Genomic DNA, 18,654 nt, shown 5'->3' with positions numbered 1-18,654 from the left:
GAAAGGATCCAATTCTTTCATAACCTATTGCACTTGAGAGGTTTACATTTTGTTTGATCATTTCTTCACTTGTCTTACATATGCATAATACACACACATAATTTTCTCTTTTTAGAGCATGAAAGTGTCCATAGTTTGACCAACGTTTATTTAATTCATAAGGTAAATGTTAAACATTTTAATTTCATCTACAAGGTAAGATAAATTTGAGCATCATGTATCACATTTTAATCATTATAACAAATTAAAATTTTATAAAATATATATGTGGGACGGGGCGGGTGACCCGAGTGTCAACCCGAACCCGACCCTACCCGAAGTCGGGTAACTCAAAGATCAACCCGAACCCGGTCTCTTTTAATGATCGGGCCGGGTTGAACCCGGCCTTAAAGGCTTGGGCTGGGACGGGTTGGCGGGTAGGGCCGGGTCTTGTACACCCCTAGGCATAACCCCTTTAGGTTTGTTAAAGTGTATAGACCACTAGAGAGATAGGAAGTGAATATATGAATGATAAATGTGATAGTTGAGTAATGATATATATACACACCTCATTTTATAAACACTTCATTTCCACCTCTTTTTATTTCTACCTCTCTTATCTTATCATTCATCACATTATGCATCCATATCAAGGAGACTTGTGCTTTTCATCTCATGATAAGATCTCAACTCACATGAAAACAATACAATAAAAGAAGAAGCTGAGTCTACTGTTTTTAAGATGTTTGATATTTTAGGTCCAAAAATCTCCCTAGCTAGTCTCCACCCACACTGAAGCTGCTCTCAACCCTTAATTTTTTTAAAGATTTGTATTATCAAAATTCAAAGAAGAAAGAAAAAGATGGTGTTAAGAAGAGAAGTGAGAGATAAGAAGAGAAAGATAGTGAAAATGAGATGTGAATGAATCAAAACAATTCATAATGGAAAGAAAAGAAAAGGAAACAGCTTATTCTTATTGCCTAAGCCACAAAAATAAGAATGCATGGGGTCCTATCATTAAGAAAAATTGAAAAACAATGAGACTGTTGCATAATTAACCAGGCTTAGATATAGATATTTTCTACAATGTATATAAGTATAAAGCGTGTGAAGAGAAGAGACCAAGTATGATGACAGTGATAAAGGTCAACAATTTCCTGTAAATTTCTACCATGACTGGCAGGCAGGTCAAGCAAGTTAGTAGCATAATAATACAATAACGCAAGAGTAAATGGTGCTGGGCCTGGTGGCATTCCTTTCTTGACTTTTACTTGATTTAAATGGTAGCACTCATTCCAAGTGGGATCACTTCAACAACTACAAAAACAAGCATGGGGTCCAATCATAAAGAAAAATTGAAAAACAAGGAGAGACAGACTGTTACATGCTTTAATAAGTGACTAGTCTTGGAACTCAATAATTCCAAGCTGCACCTTCGTATATATTTCTTGACACTTCTTTTTAGGATCTATATATGAAATCCCTTTCCCCTTTAATTTTGTCTTTTATAAATCTCATGTGCATTTTGGCACTACCATAAATGCAACAAATAGGTTTCTCATATAAAAAAGACATTTTGATGTTTTTAAAGAATGGATCTGGATCAATATTAGAGAGTACGTTGAGCACGGATTACTGAATCTCAATATTGGACTTAACTCACATTTAATTTTATTACGAGCAGAGAAAAAAAAAAACATAAATCTTGAAGAAATAAGGATACAGTAACTTGTGTGTATAAGTGCACCTGATGTATATGCTATTGCTTGAATGCTAAGATCTATAGATAGAAAGGCTTGCATTATTCCTTCAAATTTAACCATGTAATTGCTTGCTGATTTTTAAGCCTCATAATGTAATCCACTTATTTCCATGTTTGATTACTGTATTTTCAGTGGTGTCAACATTTAACACATACCTGTTCTATCTGATCTCCTAAATTTAGAAGACCTTTCATTGGTAAAATAGAAAAAATAGAAAGGGACACACAGGCGAAATATTGAAGACCATTGGTAAAAGCAAGAAAAAATATGCTTGAAAACTTGAACAGTTAAATTTTGTCAATGTATTGCTCAGGCTTATCATACAATTCTTTGTACCTATTTGAAAATAAAATTTCATTTAGTTACTGAGTTGGGGAATTTAAACAAACTTCTGTTCTCTGAGTAGGGGTGAGAGTAGAGCGAACTACTGATAGAGAGGTCTAAGACCTAGCCTAACAAGATCAAATTAATTAATAGACAACTTAATTTTTTTTGTTTGACAAAAAAAAATGACCAAAACTTTTTCAAAAGTCTATTTAGTTAAAAGGGATTATAACACTCAAATTTCAGTGAGATAGTCATGGACTAAGGGATTATAACAGTCAAATTTCAATTTTTAGCAAAATATAATACTAAGAGTCAGAATTGTCTGCATAATTATGCTCTTCCAGATTTCCTTTCCAGTGCTTCAATAGTTCTCTTGAGGAATAGTATACTTAACAGTATAGATAGGCTTTACCATATTGCAGTTTCTAAGACAATATGGTATCACTACATAATTGATTTAGCATGATAGAATGAGCATAAACATCAGATTGGTTGCTGTCTCATTTGGAGGGAATTTATTATCTATAAAACCATTTAGATAATGTTTTTTTTTGTGAACTGAGAGATATGTGCTCTTTTACTGTTGAATGGCACATTCCACATTGTATGCTTATAATGTGAGTAGGCCAGCCAAGTAAGACTGTTACAATTTTGTGTGCATTGTAAATTATCCTAAAAAGTTTGGACATCAATTAAACAGTTGAGGATTTAATAGCAAGATGTTCAGGATGTAAAAGTTTGAAGGCAAAATTTAAATGATTTGTTTATAGATTCTAAAATGTCAGAAGAGAGACATCAGAGTATCAGACATATATGGGATGCAAAGAAAAAGACTCTATGATCAATAGAAAATGAAAGAAAAAGATCATAGTAGGATTGTTGTTCTTGCATTTCTTCTTTTTCTGTTGATGTAATCTTATTGTCTCCTGCAGGTAAGATTGATAGAGATCCATAACGGGATAACTAAACTGCAGAACATTGTGCAAGGTAGATAACCCTGGTTCCCTGAAGTCAATTTGAATCTATCGTTTCCTGTTTCTTATTATTTCCATAATTCGTTTTAATTTGTTTTGGGTGTTAGAGGAGGGTGATAGTAATGTTGGTTGAATGGTTGGTAATGAAATATATAATAACATGCAATTATTGTGAGAATTTTCACTATTGAATTCAGGAAAGGTCTTTATTTGTGGGAGACAGGTCAAGTAAGTTGGAAGGGTGAAATATAGAACATAAACTGAAGTCTATGTGGGATCATTTCAATTTAGAAAACTGAAGTCTATGTAGTCTTTGTTCTATATTGCTATACATATTGTGATAGTTTGTGGCTCTCCACCATTCACGCAGCTAATGTACTAGTATCAGTTTGAGATTCAATGGTGGGCCTTACTTGATTTAATTTCTTTTGTTTGATCATTGATGGTAGAATTCATTCTAATTGGGACCACTTCCTCCACAAAAGCAAACATGAGGTCCAATCATAAAGAAAAAGTTGAAAAACAAGGAGAGACAGGCTGTTGTAGATATTTTCTTCATACATAAATAAGTGACTAGTCTTGTAGCTCTGTAATTCCAAGCATCACCTTCATATATATTTTTTTACACATCTTTTTTGACACAATTCTCATGTATATTTGCTTGCTTTGTTCACATCATTACTTATAATACTTTTTTGTTATATGATGAAATCGATCTTAAAATAAAATAATGCACATGTCAATAAGTAAAAGTTATAGCGTGTGAAGAAAAGCTAAGAGAACAAGTATGATGACAGTGACAGAGGTAAACAATTTCCTGTAAATTTCCTTTCTTGACTTTACTTGATTTAAATGGTCATCCATTCTTTGTGGGATCACTTCAGCTACAAAAACAAGAATGGGGTCCTATCAAAAAGAAAAATTGAAAAACAAGGAGAGACTAATAAGTTGCGTGACACAATTTTATAACTCTCTTTTAATTCTGTATTTCCAAGCATCACCCTCCTAGATTTTTTTACACTTCTTGTTATCTGATGAAATCGATATTAAAATAAAATAATGGACATGTCAACAAGCCTATATATGGTTTAGTACAAAGCGTGTGTGAAGAGAACAAATTTCCTGTGAGTTTCTACAATAACTGACAGTTTTTTGTCAATAAGTCAGCAAATTTATTACCATATACCAGTGAATACAATGAATCACACTGTTACACGAAACAGACAAGACACAGGAAAATGTATAGAAATTTCGGGCTCCTGCAAGGCTGCAACACGTTGAGAACATAACATTCATTCTCTTTTTATATGGCAATCAGGTTCGTGCTCACTCATACACACCATTCATATTCCACACTTATCATTCCAAGCCTTCTTTTCTCATGGCTTTCCTACCATCATCATCCTCCTCTTCCATCACCTATGCATTCACCTACGATGTGTTCATCAGCTTCAAGGGTTCTGATACCCGCTATGACTTTACCGGCAATCTCTACAAAGCTCTCTATGGTAAGGGAATTCACACTTTTATTGATGACAAGGAGCTTCACAAAGGGGACGAAATCACACCATCACTTGAGAAGGCCATTCAAAACTCCAGGATTTTCATTGTTGTCCTCTCTAAGGACTATGCGTGCTCCTCATTTTGCTTAGATGAACTTTCCAAGATTCTTGACTGCTCTCAGGAAGAGGGTCGTCTTGTTTGGCCAGTTTTTTATGGTGTGGATCCTTCTGATGTGCGAAAGCAAATTGGGACGTTCGGAGAAGCAATGGCCCTGCATACAGAGAGGTTCAAAGATAACAAGGACAAGTTGCAAAAATGGAGGATAGCTCTACAACAAGTAGCTGATTTGTCAGGCTGGCATTTCAAACATGGGTGTGTTTCTTATACTGATTTCCTTGCGTTTTAGATATTGTCTAATTATTACAAAAATTTAGTTATAGTGAATAAGTAATAAAAAAAGGAACATGATGCACTATTATGACTTTACACAAACTTCACTTCTCTTATTGGACAGAGATGGATATGAACACGAGTTTATCGGAAAGATCATTAATGAAGTTTCAAGAAAGATGAATCGTGTTGCTTTACCTATTGCTGATTACCCGATTGGACTAGAGTCACAAGTGCGACAAGTAGTTTCGCTTTTGGATGTTGGGTCTATTAATAGAGTTCACATGGTAGGGATCCATGGAATAGGGGGAATTGGTAAAACGACACTTGCTCTAGCAGTTTACAATTCCATTGCTGACCATTTTGAAGGTTTATGTTTTTTGGAGAATGTTAGAGAAAATTCAAACAAACATGGGTTACTACATCTCCAAAAGACCCTTCTTTTGGCTTTCCTTGGAGAGAAGGAAATTGAGATAACAAGTGTCAAGCATGGAAGTTCAATAATACAACATCGGCTCCAACAAAAAAAGGTTCTTCTGATTCTAGATGATGTTGACAAGAAGGAGCAATTAAATGATATTATTGGAAGACCTAATTGGGTTGGTCCTGGTAGTAGAGTCATCATCACGACTCGAAACCAACAATTGCTAGCATGCCATGGGGTTGAAAGAACATTCAAAGTGAAAGAGTTGAAGAAGGAACATGCTACCGAATTGTTCAAGTGGAAAGCTTTTAAAAACCAGGAAGTTAATTCAAGTTATGAGGACTTACTGAACCAAGCATTGAGTTACACTTCCGGCCTTCCATTAGCTTTGGAAGTAATAAGTTCTAACTTGTTTGGTAAAACAAGGGAAGAATGGGAATCGACATTAGAACAATATAGAAGGATTCCACCTAGAGACATCCAAAAGATACTTGAAGTGAGCTTTGATTCTTTGGAGGAAGAAGAGAAGAATGTTTTCCTAGACATTGCTTGTTGCTTCAAAGGATATGAATTGGGAGTGGTCAAGGACTTACTTTGTGCTCATTATGGTTTCTGCATAGCAAATCACATTAAGGTGTTGGTTCAAAAGTCTCTCATAACGATTACTCCGTATTTGAGTGAATTGACACTACATGACTTAATTGAGGATATGGGTAAAGAAATCGTGCGACAAGAATCACCTAAAGATCCTGGAAACCGTAGTAGGTTATGGTTTCATGAAGACATATTTCAAGTTTTGGAACAAAATACGGTAAGACTAGTTCGGATGATTTGGTTGTTTATCTTTAATCTTTATTTAGCCTTTTTGATTATTCAAAGCTACTAATGTTTATATTACCATTTTCCCTCTTTATAATATTTCCAAGAACTTGTGTTAATGTCCTAACGTATATGTATTCATTTTGATTGATTTGTCTTTTTTTAAGGGAACAAGCAAAATTGAAATGATGCATCTAGATTACCCGTCATTTGAAGAAGTGGATTGGGATGGAGAGGCTTTCAAAGAGATGAAAAAACTGAAAACACTTGTCATTAGAAAAACTCATTTTTCTAAAGGTCCAGAGCATCTTCCAAATAGTTTAAGAGTACTAGAGTGGTGGAAATACCCTTCACAACATTTACCAAGTGATTTCCGTCCAAAGAAACTTTCCATATGCAAATTACCCGAGAGTAGGTTTATGTCATTGGAGTTGCTAAGTTCATCAAAGGCAAGTATGATAATGATTCAATATCCTTGATCTTCTTGTGTATTATACATCACTAATATTCATTTGATTTTTGTTTTCCTTTTTTTCTTTTCTTTTTTAGCAGAAGTTCGTGAGTATGAAAGTCTTAAATCTCAATCGGTGTGGATCATTAACACATATACCTGACGTATCTGGTCTCCCAAATTTAGAAGAGCTTTCATTTAAAGATTGTTCAAAATTAATTACGGTTGACTGTTCGGTTGGGTTGTTGGCCAAACTTAAAAGCTTGAATGCTCGTCATTGCTCCCAGCTTAGGAGTTTTCCTCCCCTCAAGCTGCCCTCTCTTGAAGAACTCGGGCTTGAAGGTTGTTCAAGTCTTGAGAGTTTTCCAGAAATATTAGAAGAGATGGAAAATATAGAGGAGCTTGATTTGAGTGGCACTAAAATAAGTAAATATCCATATTCATTTGGAAATCTGACTCGACTTCGATTAATGTGGGTTTATCATTGGCTGCCATCAAGGAGCTTAGACACGATGCCACGACTATTAGGCCTCATAATCAATCAGTGGCCGATATGGGAAGAGGATAGCGAGAGTGAGACTTACTATGTATTGCGAAACTTACAGATTCCAGAGAGGTTTGAGCACCAGAACAGGGGTCGATCTCCGTCACTTTCTTTCTGGTTTCGTAACGACTTCCCTGACATCTTACTATGTATTGCTTCTCCACCTGAGCCAAATATGCCTGACAATGATTATTTATTCAGAGTAAATTTCTTCATCAATGGCTCTTCATGTCAACAATTCATAGTAAATTGGGGTTGTACTCTTCTTAAGAGGCTAAGAAAATACTACTTTTTTAAAGATATGAGGCTAAGCCAAACAAACTATTCATGGAAATATAAATTTATAGAAAATGTGTGGAATCATGTGGAGTTTAGGACTGAAAGGGGCTTAGACTGTGGAATTGGAATCCATGTATTGAAAGAGCAAAACATGCAGGATATCCGATTCACGAATCCTGATAAAAGGAGAAAAATAGACTTGAATTTGGCACCGCTTGAAGAGGATGATGTTAATACTGAGTTGACTCACTAAAGCACAATCCTGGATCATTGCTCTTGGGCCTATATATTCTGATGTGAATAAAAGAGAATGAGATCAACTCTGAGATCAGATGTTGAACATGACTCGTTTATATTATGTTCACATGAGATCTGATGTTGAAGTAAGTAGATCAATAGTTTTACATAAACTTGACTTCACTTCATGGAAAAATCTAATTCTGGAGCTTGTGCAACCATATTTTGTAATTAATTACAAGGTAGAACTGATGCAGAAGCTCTTGAATGGTATGAGAAGACTGCAGAACCAGAGGCCAAAGGGCATGACAAGGTGGGCGTAAGCTTCTTTATTGGGAGAGTATGCGACAGACCTTCAATTTTAACTACATAACCACTTGCCATTTTTTAATCCTCTGAACCCACTTGTTTCCATGTTTGATTACTGTATTTACAATGATGGTAGGCCTCCTGGTATCCAAAAATAATACTATGGTTTAGAGGATGAGTTAAACAACTTGCTAATGCTTCTAAGGAGGACTATACATTTAACATGGTCATGTTTATGATGGATATGTTCTGGCATGTGTGATTGGACTTCAACTAATAATTGTCATTTTCTTTGCAAGGTAGGCAAGGGCTTCATCCATCCAACAAGACATGGATACATTGGAAGATTTATAAATTATACTTGTACTTCTTACCTTCATGTCATAATGATTGGAGCCTTCCCCACAATGTATAAAAGACATATAGAAGGTATGCTTATAATTGCTGCAAGGGAAGAGATATCAGAGTTAGGAGCAATACTTGGCATTGTGATTCAGAGAATGTGAATCATTGAGTTTCTCATGTAGAAGCATGTTGCTGAAGCAGGTTAACTTTTGTTTCGATTTGATTTGTTATGCTTTGAATGTGATAGATTTTATCATTAATATTCTACACTAAAACAGGAAGTGCATGAGGGGTAAAGACCTACTTTGAATTGCCATGCCTATAAACAGGAAGGATTCCAAAGTGGTTTGAGCACGAGAGAAGGGGTTCACTTTCTTTCTGGTTTTCCATCGTACACTGATTTTAACTCTGAATGGTCATTCTTTACCCCTGATCTCATTTTAACTCCTCCATAAAATTTAATTTTATGATAGAGGTATTTTAACTTCTTCTTTTTTTCTTCTGGTTTCTAGCAGATTTGGAGACGGAGGCTGTAAACTGGATCTTGGGACTGTGGCTGGGTAGCAGTCATCATTGCTGCTGTTTATCATCCAGGTTTATTGTAAAGAAAATTTTCAAGCAATTAAACCTATCCTTTTGGTATGTTTCTTTCCCATTTTCCAGTACCTTTTAAAACTGTTATGTATTCATGAATCACTGGTACATATTAAGGCTGTGCATTTTTTATGACAACTGCAGACTGCTACACTGCTGTGCTACCACACATCTTGAACTTTTTCCTAGTTTAATGATTTTCATTCTTAGCATATACTTATGAACCATTTTTTACTATGTCCACTAAGAGAAGCCATGATTGGATTACCCCTGACTTAAAACATTCTATTCTATGTAAAAGGTCGCACATTCTTGAAGGATTTAGGCCTTCCACTTCTTACTGCATACACCAAAGATTGTCCCTTCTTGAGGGACCCTATTCAGATTTAATAAAAACCAACATGGATTAACATCTCCAATGACATAGGTACAATATATTTTATCCAACATGGATTGGAATGTTGGATATATTCTTTCCATTTTTATTATTGTTTCCTTAATTCCATTAAATTTGAAAGCAAGAAGAGAGCATGTTGTTAAGGTCTGATTTTAGTGAATTGCTATGTCACTGCTTTATATTGTGCATCATGTTCCCTTTTTCTGCATTTGTTCTGGGTGTCAAAGAAGGGTGATAGTAAAGTTGGCTTCTAAGAAGACTAATGACTTGCAATTATTAACTATTGAATTCAGTTGAGTTATGGAAGGTCTTTCTTGGAGGGAAATTGGTAAATAATTCAGAAGACAAGTGAAGCACGTAAGGTTGAAAATTTGATCCCAGCAAATGCATTTGAAATTTGTAAAGTCTGAGGAGTCTGAAAAATAAATTAGGACTAATCTTTTACCACTATCACCATTGTGATCACCATTACCATGGTAATAATGGCTGCATTCATTCTAAGTTGGTTCATTTCCACCAAAAAACAAGGAGAGATACTGTTGCAGAAATAACCAGGCATAGATACTTAAACTTTGAGCTCTTTATTTCCAAGCATCACCTTAATATTACAAGTACATGATAAATATATTGCAATAAGGATAAGGGTAGGAGAAGCTTAAATATCTAGATTGTGTGTCAAGAAGAAAAATGAAATGCTATAACTTCTTAGATAAAAGTTCAATTTCTGAAATTACTGTACTCCTTGCTGCTTATATCTCGTTTATTTGCCATTTTAGGTTCTAGGAAATTCGTTTCTCCTTATGTCTAATAGATCCCTTGTACATGCAGAAGTGGTTTTATTATAAAAAGATGATCGGTGCATTGAAATGTCTTGCGACTATAACTGACTCTTTACTGGTTCTTGGATCTATTTGAAGTGGCACCAACATTTAGCATCTATTACCACAGAATCTCGGAAAGGCTGCTTGTTTGGTGTGGTCTGAACTTTGAATTGAAAGTTGAAGGTATGTATTTCATAGAAGTAACTGAAATAGGATCACATTTGTTTGAGAATTCTAGCAGAAAAATTATTTTAGATTTGATATAAGTGCAATCTAATATTGATTTGCAGTGCATATGTGGGAAGTTTATTCCTTAGGCAGTTCTGTAGATAATTTTTCCAAAATGGTATTGAGAAGTCCCACATTCACTAGAAATATGGTTAAGATAGTCTTTATATATGGGAAGACAATCCTTGAACAAACTTTTTGGTTGAGTTAATTCTCCCAAATTCAAATATGGTATTAGAGCTTCTACCACTGAGTGGTTTGGACTTCGATCCTTTTTGCTCTCATTATTCTAATAAAAAGTGGAATTTTAGCACATAGTAGGTGGGTATGTGCATTGTCCACTCTTCAAGCCCAAGTAGGCTCTTGCGTGAGGGGGCGTGTTAGAAATATAATATAAAACTATTCTGAGGTTTTTGTCCAACAACTTAACTTTTTGAGATAATTGGTTGATTGACCGTGTGACAGCTATCTAAGCAGTTAGTAGTATCTAAATGTTATGAACCTGAGGCTTCACAGAATGTTGACTTAAACTATTCTTCAAGGCATTCTGATTCTTCAATATTGGTCCTTTATCTGAAAAAGGAAATTTAGTTCTCTAGTAAATAACAAATGGACATTGTGAGATTTACACTTCAAGTTACCGGGAAAAGAATGGATACGATTACTAAATCCCAATATCGGACATCATTTGTGACACTAACTCAACATTTTATTTTATTTCAAGCAGAGAAGAAAAACAAATTTTCTTGAAAGAGTGTATAAGAACACCTGATGCAGAAGCTACAACTTGAATGCTAAGATTTATGACACCAAAGCTAGCTGAACCAGAGGCCAAAGGGCATGATGACAAGGTGGAACTTATAAGCTTCTTTAATGAGAGAGGGGGCAACATAGCTTCAATTTTAACCACGTAACTGCTTGCTAATTTTTAAGCCCCATAATGTCATAATCCTCTTATTTCATGTTTGATTACTATAAATGTAGTGGAGATACACCACATAGACATAGTAGAAGCCGATTTGTTACCCTGGTGCACAAATCGTGGTATGCAAAAATAGCATTATGGTTTATTAAAGACAAGTTATGGTCCAGCAGAGTTACTTGCAAATATTCTAGCAAGGTGGTTCTGATTAGTTGTTCAAGAGCTTCCAGTATTATCTGGAGGATAGGTTTTGATCACTCTGTTGTGGTTGAAGCAGAAGGCTTTGTGGGAGGTATCTGGATTCACTGGGATGGTCAGGCTTTTAGATGTGGAGATTCATGCGAGGATTAAGGCCAAGGGATAGTTTGGCCTTTTTAAATGGAAACTTTGATATTCTATTGTTTTTTTAGCACTAAGACATGTTTAGATAAGAAAGTGAACTCATACACAGTCGATCATTTTATGTACAATGGGGCTGCAATTCTCATTAATATTTGTTGGGAGCAATAATAGAAAGGAGAGAAGAGAGAAAGAAATATAACACAGGAGTTTTTAACGTGGTTCGGAACACAATGTGTGTACCTACGTCCACGGCTACACTAGGTAGTAATATTTCTTTGGTGTGTATAATGCTTACAATGAGGTGCTTATATATAGTAGGAGTAAGTCAACCTCCTCCTTATTCTAAGCGATGTGGGACTTACAAATAGACTACATAAGCGATGTGGGACTACAAATAGACTACATAACATAACAATTCTCCCACTTGGAGTCTAATTGTAGTAACTACTTGTAAGCAATAAGCTAATCTGCTCTCCACCTAGTGTAGCGCCTTCGTCTTCAATTATCCTCGATGGCCAGCTGAGGCAATGCAAAGCCTCAGCTTATCAGCTGTAACAGTCTTGGTCAACATATCAGCTGGATTCTCTGATCCTAAGATCTTCAACAGAGATAATTCTTCATCATTGATAAGTTCTCTGATGAAATGATACTTCATCTGTATGTGCTTGCATCTGGAGTGAAAGACAGGATTTTTTGCAAGGCAAATAGCACTTTGACTGTCACTAAACAATGGAGGAACATCTTGTTCTTTTCCCAATTCTTTGAGAAAATTCTTCAGCCATATCATCTCCTTTGCTGCTTCTGAAATGGCAACATATTCTGATTCAGTGGTTGAGAGAGCAACTCTATTTTGAAGTTTAGACTTCCAACTCACAGCAGTTCCTCCTAAGGTGAAAATATAACCTGTGGTGCTTTTTCCACCATCTGAGTCTCCTCCTAGATCTGCATCAGAAAACCCCTGTAAAGTGAGATCATCTCTTCTAAAGCATAGACACATTCTTGAAGAACCCTTCAGATATCTCAGTATCCACTTTACACCTTCCCAATGCTCCTTTCCAGGATTTGACATGAATCTGCTGACAACTCCCACGGCATGTGCTATATCAGGTCTTGTACAAACCATAGCATACATCAAGCTCCCTACTGCAGATGCATAAGGAACTGTTGACATGTAACTTTCTTCTTCATCTGTTTGTGGGGACTGCTTCTTTGAAAACTTTAAGTGATTTCCCAAAGGGGTGCTTCTGGTATTGGCATCTCCAACATTGAATCTGTCTAGTAATTTTTCAACATATTTCTCTTGGGACAACTTCAGAACACCTTCTGATATATTTCTGGAAATCCTCATACCAAGGATTTGTTTGGCTGGACCAAGATCCTTCATCTCAAAGTTTTTTGACATCTGTTGCTTCAACCTGTTAATTTCAGTCATATTTGATCCTGCTATCAACATGTCATCAACATACAAAGCAAGAATAATATAACTGTCAGCAAATTTCTTAACATAGCAACAATGATCCATGTCACATCTATTAAAACCTGAGTTGCTCATAAACTCATTAAACTTCTTGTACCACTGTCTCGGTGCCTGTTTCAGACCGTACAAGCTTTTGTGAAGCTTGCATACAAGATTCTTCATGCCTGGAACTTCAAAACCTTCAGGTTGTGTCATATAAATCTTCTTCCAAATCACCATGTAGGAATGCAGTTTTAACATCTAACTGCTCCAAGTGAAGATTCTCTGCAGCTACAATACTCAGGATAACTCTTATAGTGGTCATTTTGACAACTGGAGAAAAAATCTCTGTGAAGTCAATTCCTTGCTTCTGCTGAAACCCTTTCACTACAAGTCTTGCCTTGTACCTTCTGCTGCCATCAGATTCTTCCTTCATTCTATAGACCCATCTGTTCTGTAGAGCTTTCTTTCCTTCTGGTAACTTGGTCAAAGACCATGTTCCATTCTTCTGAAGGGACGTCATCTCGTCTTTCATTGCTAGCTCCCGCTTGATAGAGTCATTCCCCTGCATGGCTTCACCAAAATATTCTGGCTCTCCAGCATCAGTTAACAACAGATAATTCAACGAAGGAGAATACCTTTGTGGTGCTTTCGGCGTTCTTGTAGATCTCCTCACTTGAGTTATAGGAGTTTCAATTACTGCTGTTGGCTCTTGTTCCAGCTCAACTTCTACCTCATCATCCTCGTTCCCAGGATTAATCTGGTTTCTTTTGGCTACATCACTTTCTGAAATTTCTTCCAATGCCACTCTTTCAGAAAGTTCCAACTGTTTACTTGAACTCATAGACTCTGCAGAAGACCTGTCTTTATAAAGCACACTTTCATTAAAAGTAACATTTCTGCTTCTAATGATTTTCCTGTTTTGTTCATCCCAAAACCTGTAGCCATACATATCAGACCCATAACCAATAAAGAAACATTTTATGGCCTTGGGGTCCAATTTGTCTCTCCTATCGGAGTCTATAAGAACATAAGAGACACAACCGAAGACTTTCAAATGTGAAAGACTTACCTCCTTTCCAGACCATACCTCTTCAGGCAACTGATAATCCAAGGGAACAGATGGTCCCCGATTTATCAGGTAAGCTGCTGTATTAATGGCATCTGCCCAAAACATTTTTGGCAACCCGGACTGGATTCGCATACATCTAGCCCTTTCGTTCAAGGTCCTGTTCATTCTTTCCGCGACACCATTTTGCTCAGGTGTACCTGGTATTGTCTTGATCATTCTGATCCCATTTTTTGAACAAAACTTTTTGAACTCCTGGCTGTCATACTCCCCGCCATTATCAGATTTCAGACTCTTAATCTTCAAGCCTGTCTGATTTTCAACTTCTGTTTTCCACCCTTTAAACACAGAAAACACATCAGATTTATTTTTGAGAAAATAAACCCATACCTTTCTTGTTGAGTCATCTATGAAGGTGACGTAATAGCGTGAACCTCCAAGAGATTTCACTGGGGCCGGACCCCACACATCTGTATGCACCAATTCGAGCTTTTCTGATTTTGATTTCCTGCCTGCTTTTGAGAAGCTAACCTTTCTCTGTTTCCCCAAAATGCAATGCTCACAAACACCAAGATCAACATGCTTCAAATTTGACACCTTACCCTTTGATGCCATGATCTTCATTCCTTTTTCACTCATGTGTCCAAGTCTTTGATGCCATATAGATGAGCTATTGACAGCTTCAGTTACTGCTATCATGTCCTCCTCTGCAACCATATAAAGGGAGCCTCGTTTCTTTCCTCGAGCTACAACCAGATTGTCTTTCGTCACCTTCCAAGCTCCACCCCCAAAAGTGGTGTGATAACCCTTATCATCCAACTGGCCTATAGAGATCAAATTTCTCTTTATTCCAGGGACATGTCTGACGTTATGCAATGTCCATAGAGTTCCATTAGAGGATCTGATATCAATATCACCTCTTCCCACAATATCAAGTGGTTTTCCATCTGCAAGATAAACCTTTCCAAACTTTCCACATATATAGTTAGATAATAATTCTTTTGAAGGAATAGTATGAAAAGATGCACCTGAATCAATAACCCATGAATCAACAGAACTATCCAAGCTGCAAATTAATGCGTCTGCTACTTCCTCAGTTGTTGCATTATAGCAGATTCATCATCATCTTGCCTCTTTTGATAATTTTTCTTCTTCCTTGGGGCTTTGCATTGATTGGTGAAGTGACCTTTTCTGTCACAATTCCAGCAAGTGATGTCATTCCTGACTCTTGTCTGACTTCTGCCTCTTGATTTTGATCTGCCTCGGCCTTGGCTTTGATTGTGACTCTTCTGGCTACCTCTTCCTCTACTTTCAGTATTCAATGCTGAACCGGAAGTGTTTGAAGACTCTCCTGAATCTTTCCTGCGAATATCTTCGCTTAAGATCAGGTCTCTGATGTCATCAAACTTCAGCTTGTTATCCCTTGCGGAGTTACTAACCGCAGTGACAGTTGCAGCCCAACTATCCGGTAAGGATTGTAACAGACTCAAGGTCATCAATTCGTCGTCAAAGGTAATCTTCACTGACGATAGCTGCGAAATAATTGTATTAAAGCTATTAATGTGTTCAGTTACAGAGTTACCTTCTCCCATTCTGAGATTGAATAGACGTCGTATCAGATGTACTTTATTGGCGGCAGATGGCTTCTCGTACATATTTGATAATGCCTTCATCAGATCTGCAGTAGTCTTCTCATTCACAATGTTGAAGGCAACATTTTTGGATAACGTCAATCTGATCACACCAAGGGCCTATCGATCTAACAGATCCCAGTCTTCCTGCTTCATGTCGTTTGGCTTCTTCCCTGTCAAGGGTTGATACAACTTCTTTTGGTACAGATAGTCCTCCATCTGCATCTTCCAAAACCCGAAGTCTCTGCCATCGAACCTCTCGATCTTCACCTTCCCTTCTTCTAGCGCCATTGCTCCCACTTCTTCCTCTAAACTGAGGATCTATCCCACGAACCTAAAGCTCTTGATACCAGTTGTTGGGAGCAATAATAGAAAGGAGAGAAGAGAGAAAGAAATATAACACAGGAGTTTTTAACGTGGTTCGGAACACAATGTGTGTACCTACGTCCACGGCTACACTAGGTAGTAATATTTCTTTAGTGTGTATAATGCTTACAATGAGGTGCTTATATATAGTAGGAGTAAGTCAACCTCCTCCTTATTCTAAGCGATGTGGGACTTACAAATAGACTACATAAGCGATGTGGGACTACAAATAGACTACATAACATAACAATTGTTGGAATCAAGTGTTGGAGTCAAGTCCCACATCAGAGAAGTCAAGGTGGGAGGAAGAGTTTATAAGAGATGTGACCCATAAATCTAATGCCTTAAGGTTTTGGGTTAAGATGTGGTGTCTAAGATCTCCTTGGTGTTTCCCCTCGACCTTGCTCCGTGGGTCCTCGCCGTGACTCTCCCCAACAAGTGGTATCAGAGCCGATGGTTCGTGGGACCATGACAGCTCCTTGTGTCGAAAGTCTTCCTAGCAGTGTGGCTAGGCGGCGAGTTCCGTTGGCAGCGAACGGCGGTGCAAAGTGGATAGCTTCCGCAGACGGGAGGACCATGGGTGATGTGGTTGAAGGACTCACACTTGAGGGGGAGATTGTTGGAATCAAGTGTTGGAGTCAAGTCCCACATCAGAGAAGTCAAGGTGGGAGGAAGAGTTTATAAGAGATGTGACCCATAAACCTAATGCCTTAAGGTTTTGGGTTAAGATGTGGTGTCTAAGATCTCCTTGGTGTTTCCCTTCGACCTTGCTCCGTGGGTCCTCGCCGTGACTCTCCCCAACAATATTTCCAACAATTCTGATAAATTGTGATAAAAAAAAATATATGATTACATTGTCACCAATCTTATTTATTCTATAAATATATGATAAAAAATTCAGCTAATTACTACTAAGCTTGGTTTCAATTTTCTTTGACCCTGACTCATTGGTCCCCTAGAGTTAAACTTCTACCTCCGCCCCCGGCATAAAGTGAATGTTGCAATATTTTTATGATCTTCGATCGGTGAATTTAGCAAAGCACATTGTGTTTGTATTATTATGAAATTATGTTGGATTTGAATATTTGGACAAACTAAGTTAGGTTTGAAGTTTGTATTTGGGGCTAAGCCCCTCATTTCAAAAAAAAAAACAAAGAAGTTTGTATTTGAATTTAGATATATGCAAAAAAGTGAATCGTGCAATATCATTATCATCATGGAGAGTTGGATTCAGTAGATGCACTATATAAATTTGTTATAGTGATATTTTATAACAGTTTCAATATTACTTTTCTAATTTTCCCATTTTTTATTTTTTCTTAAAAACTTGCGGTTGGTCGAGTCGTGTTCAACTTTTTCTAGCTCGCCAAAAAGTGAGTCAGACTGATGATAAGTGTGATTTTTACATATATTTAGATATCTTTCTAGGCACTTCTTTAACTCATATGCTTACTTTATTCATCATTTTATCCCTCAAAGTATTTAGTTTTGTAGATATTTAGTTTTAGCTTGAAATAGTGTAAATATTATATATTTTGTGTGTTTAATTTGGAATTTTGATATAGGGAAGAAATTCATGAAGGATCCAACTTCCAAGTTCAAAGTGAAAATGTTCATTTTTAGAGAGGTTGGGGGCTGAGCACCAACCTGGTCTGCTAAGCATTCAAATGTGCTGAGAAAACCTTGTTTTGAAGTAAGCGGAGCGCAGAATGCCCAGAGGCAATGAAGAAGCCTTCACATTGAAGAAAGAGGGGCGCTAAGCGGCCACTGAGGGACATTGAGCGTCGTTCAGCCGCCTCAAACACTTATTTAAGAAGAAGAAAAAATCAGATTTTTTAAGGATCTTCCCCCATTTTCTCCCCAAAACAGAGAGAGGGATCTGAGCATCACTCAAGGAGGATCCCTTGGCTAGGTTTGATGGATTGGGGCTTCAAGATATTGATGGCTGCCATGGGAGGACAGTGACAACCTCCCTGAAGTGATGGAAAGCTTGGGAGAGCTTTCATGGCCATGGTTCAGTCTTCTCATCTTCGATTTCAGTTCTTTCTTCTCTTTCCCTTGTATATGTTGCTTTCTATTTTCTAGTTTCTCTTTACAATTCATGCTTCTAACCAATCAATTGATAATCAAAAGAGTTTCACAAATAGATTGAGAGATTGATATGAATTAGTGTATTGATTAATGTCTTAGGTCACTTCGTGTGTTAAAGTTTTGCTTTGTGCACTTCAAGTATCAATTATTTGTGTTAGATTTTTATGGACTAGCATGAAATTGAAAGATAATTGCGGGGAGAAACCGCTCAATGAATTAGTTGTCTTAGGATGAGATTATCTTGGGTATGAACAATAGTGGAATTACATGTGGCATGTGGGGTTCTGAGTTCTAACAAGAGTTTTCGGAAAGACAATGGGGATTCGCAAGCATAAGATACATTGTCTTTGGATGTATTGGTCATTTGGGAATGTCTTTTAGAGAAAATTTGAG

General features: G+C 36.9%; 1 protein-coding gene across 17 annotated transcripts; it reads left to right on the top strand.

The window, feature by feature from the left end:
- The first annotated feature begins 4,169 nt into the window (after nucleotides 1–4,169).
- Nucleotides 4,170–18,359, top strand: LOC130738619 (disease resistance protein RPV1-like). 17 transcript variants are annotated; one of them, XM_057590689.1, is made up of 10 exons: nucleotides 4,170–4,918; nucleotides 5,061–6,171; nucleotides 6,347–6,628; nucleotides 6,732–8,003; nucleotides 8,303–8,545; nucleotides 8,623–8,759; nucleotides 8,860–9,365; nucleotides 10,164–10,339; nucleotides 11,112–11,235; nucleotides 17,736–18,359. In XM_057590689.1, the coding sequence occupies exons 1-4, from the start codon at nucleotides 4,425–4,427 to the stop codon at nucleotides 7,704–7,706; spliced, it is 2,862 nt and encodes a 953-aa protein (XP_057446672.1). In that variant the 5' UTR covers nucleotides 4,170–4,424; the 3' UTR covers nucleotides 7,707–8,003; nucleotides 8,303–8,545; nucleotides 8,623–8,759; nucleotides 8,860–9,365; nucleotides 10,164–10,339; nucleotides 11,112–11,235; nucleotides 17,736–18,359. The 17 variants fall into 17 exon arrangements, with proteins under 17 accessions (XP_057446672.1, XP_057446686.1, XP_057446685.1 ...); XM_057590703.1 differs by lacking the exon at nucleotides 11,112–11,235 and having other exon boundaries at nucleotides 8,860–8,983; nucleotides 10,253–10,339; XM_057590702.1 differs by lacking the exon at nucleotides 11,112–11,235 and having other exon boundaries at nucleotides 10,253–10,339.
- Nucleotides 18,360–18,654: the final 295 nt, after the last annotated feature.

The sequence above is a fragment of the Lotus japonicus genome, chromosome 2 (genome assembly GCF_012489685.1).
Source record: "Lotus japonicus ecotype B-129 chromosome 2, LjGifu_v1.2".
NCBI classification, from domain to species: Eukaryota; Viridiplantae; Streptophyta; class Magnoliopsida; order Fabales; family Fabaceae; genus Lotus; species Lotus japonicus.
Note: the sequence above shows the minus strand (reverse complement) of the source record. Positions and strands in the feature narration are given on the sequence as shown.

Bases quoted from the DNA above. Each gene is read 5' to 3' on its own strand.
- LOC130738619 (XM_057590703.1), top strand. From the start codon at position 4,425: ATGGCTTTCCTACCATCATCATCCTCCTCTTCCATCACCTATGCATTC. The intron at 6,172-6,346 runs GTAAGACTAGTT...TCTTTTTTTAAG, and splicing joins AAGTTTTGGAACAAAATACG to GGAACAAGCAAAATTGAAAT. The intron at 6,629-6,731 runs GCAAGTATGATA...CTTTTTTAGCAG, and splicing joins AGTTGCTAAGTTCATCAAAG to AAGTTCGTGAGTATGAAAGT.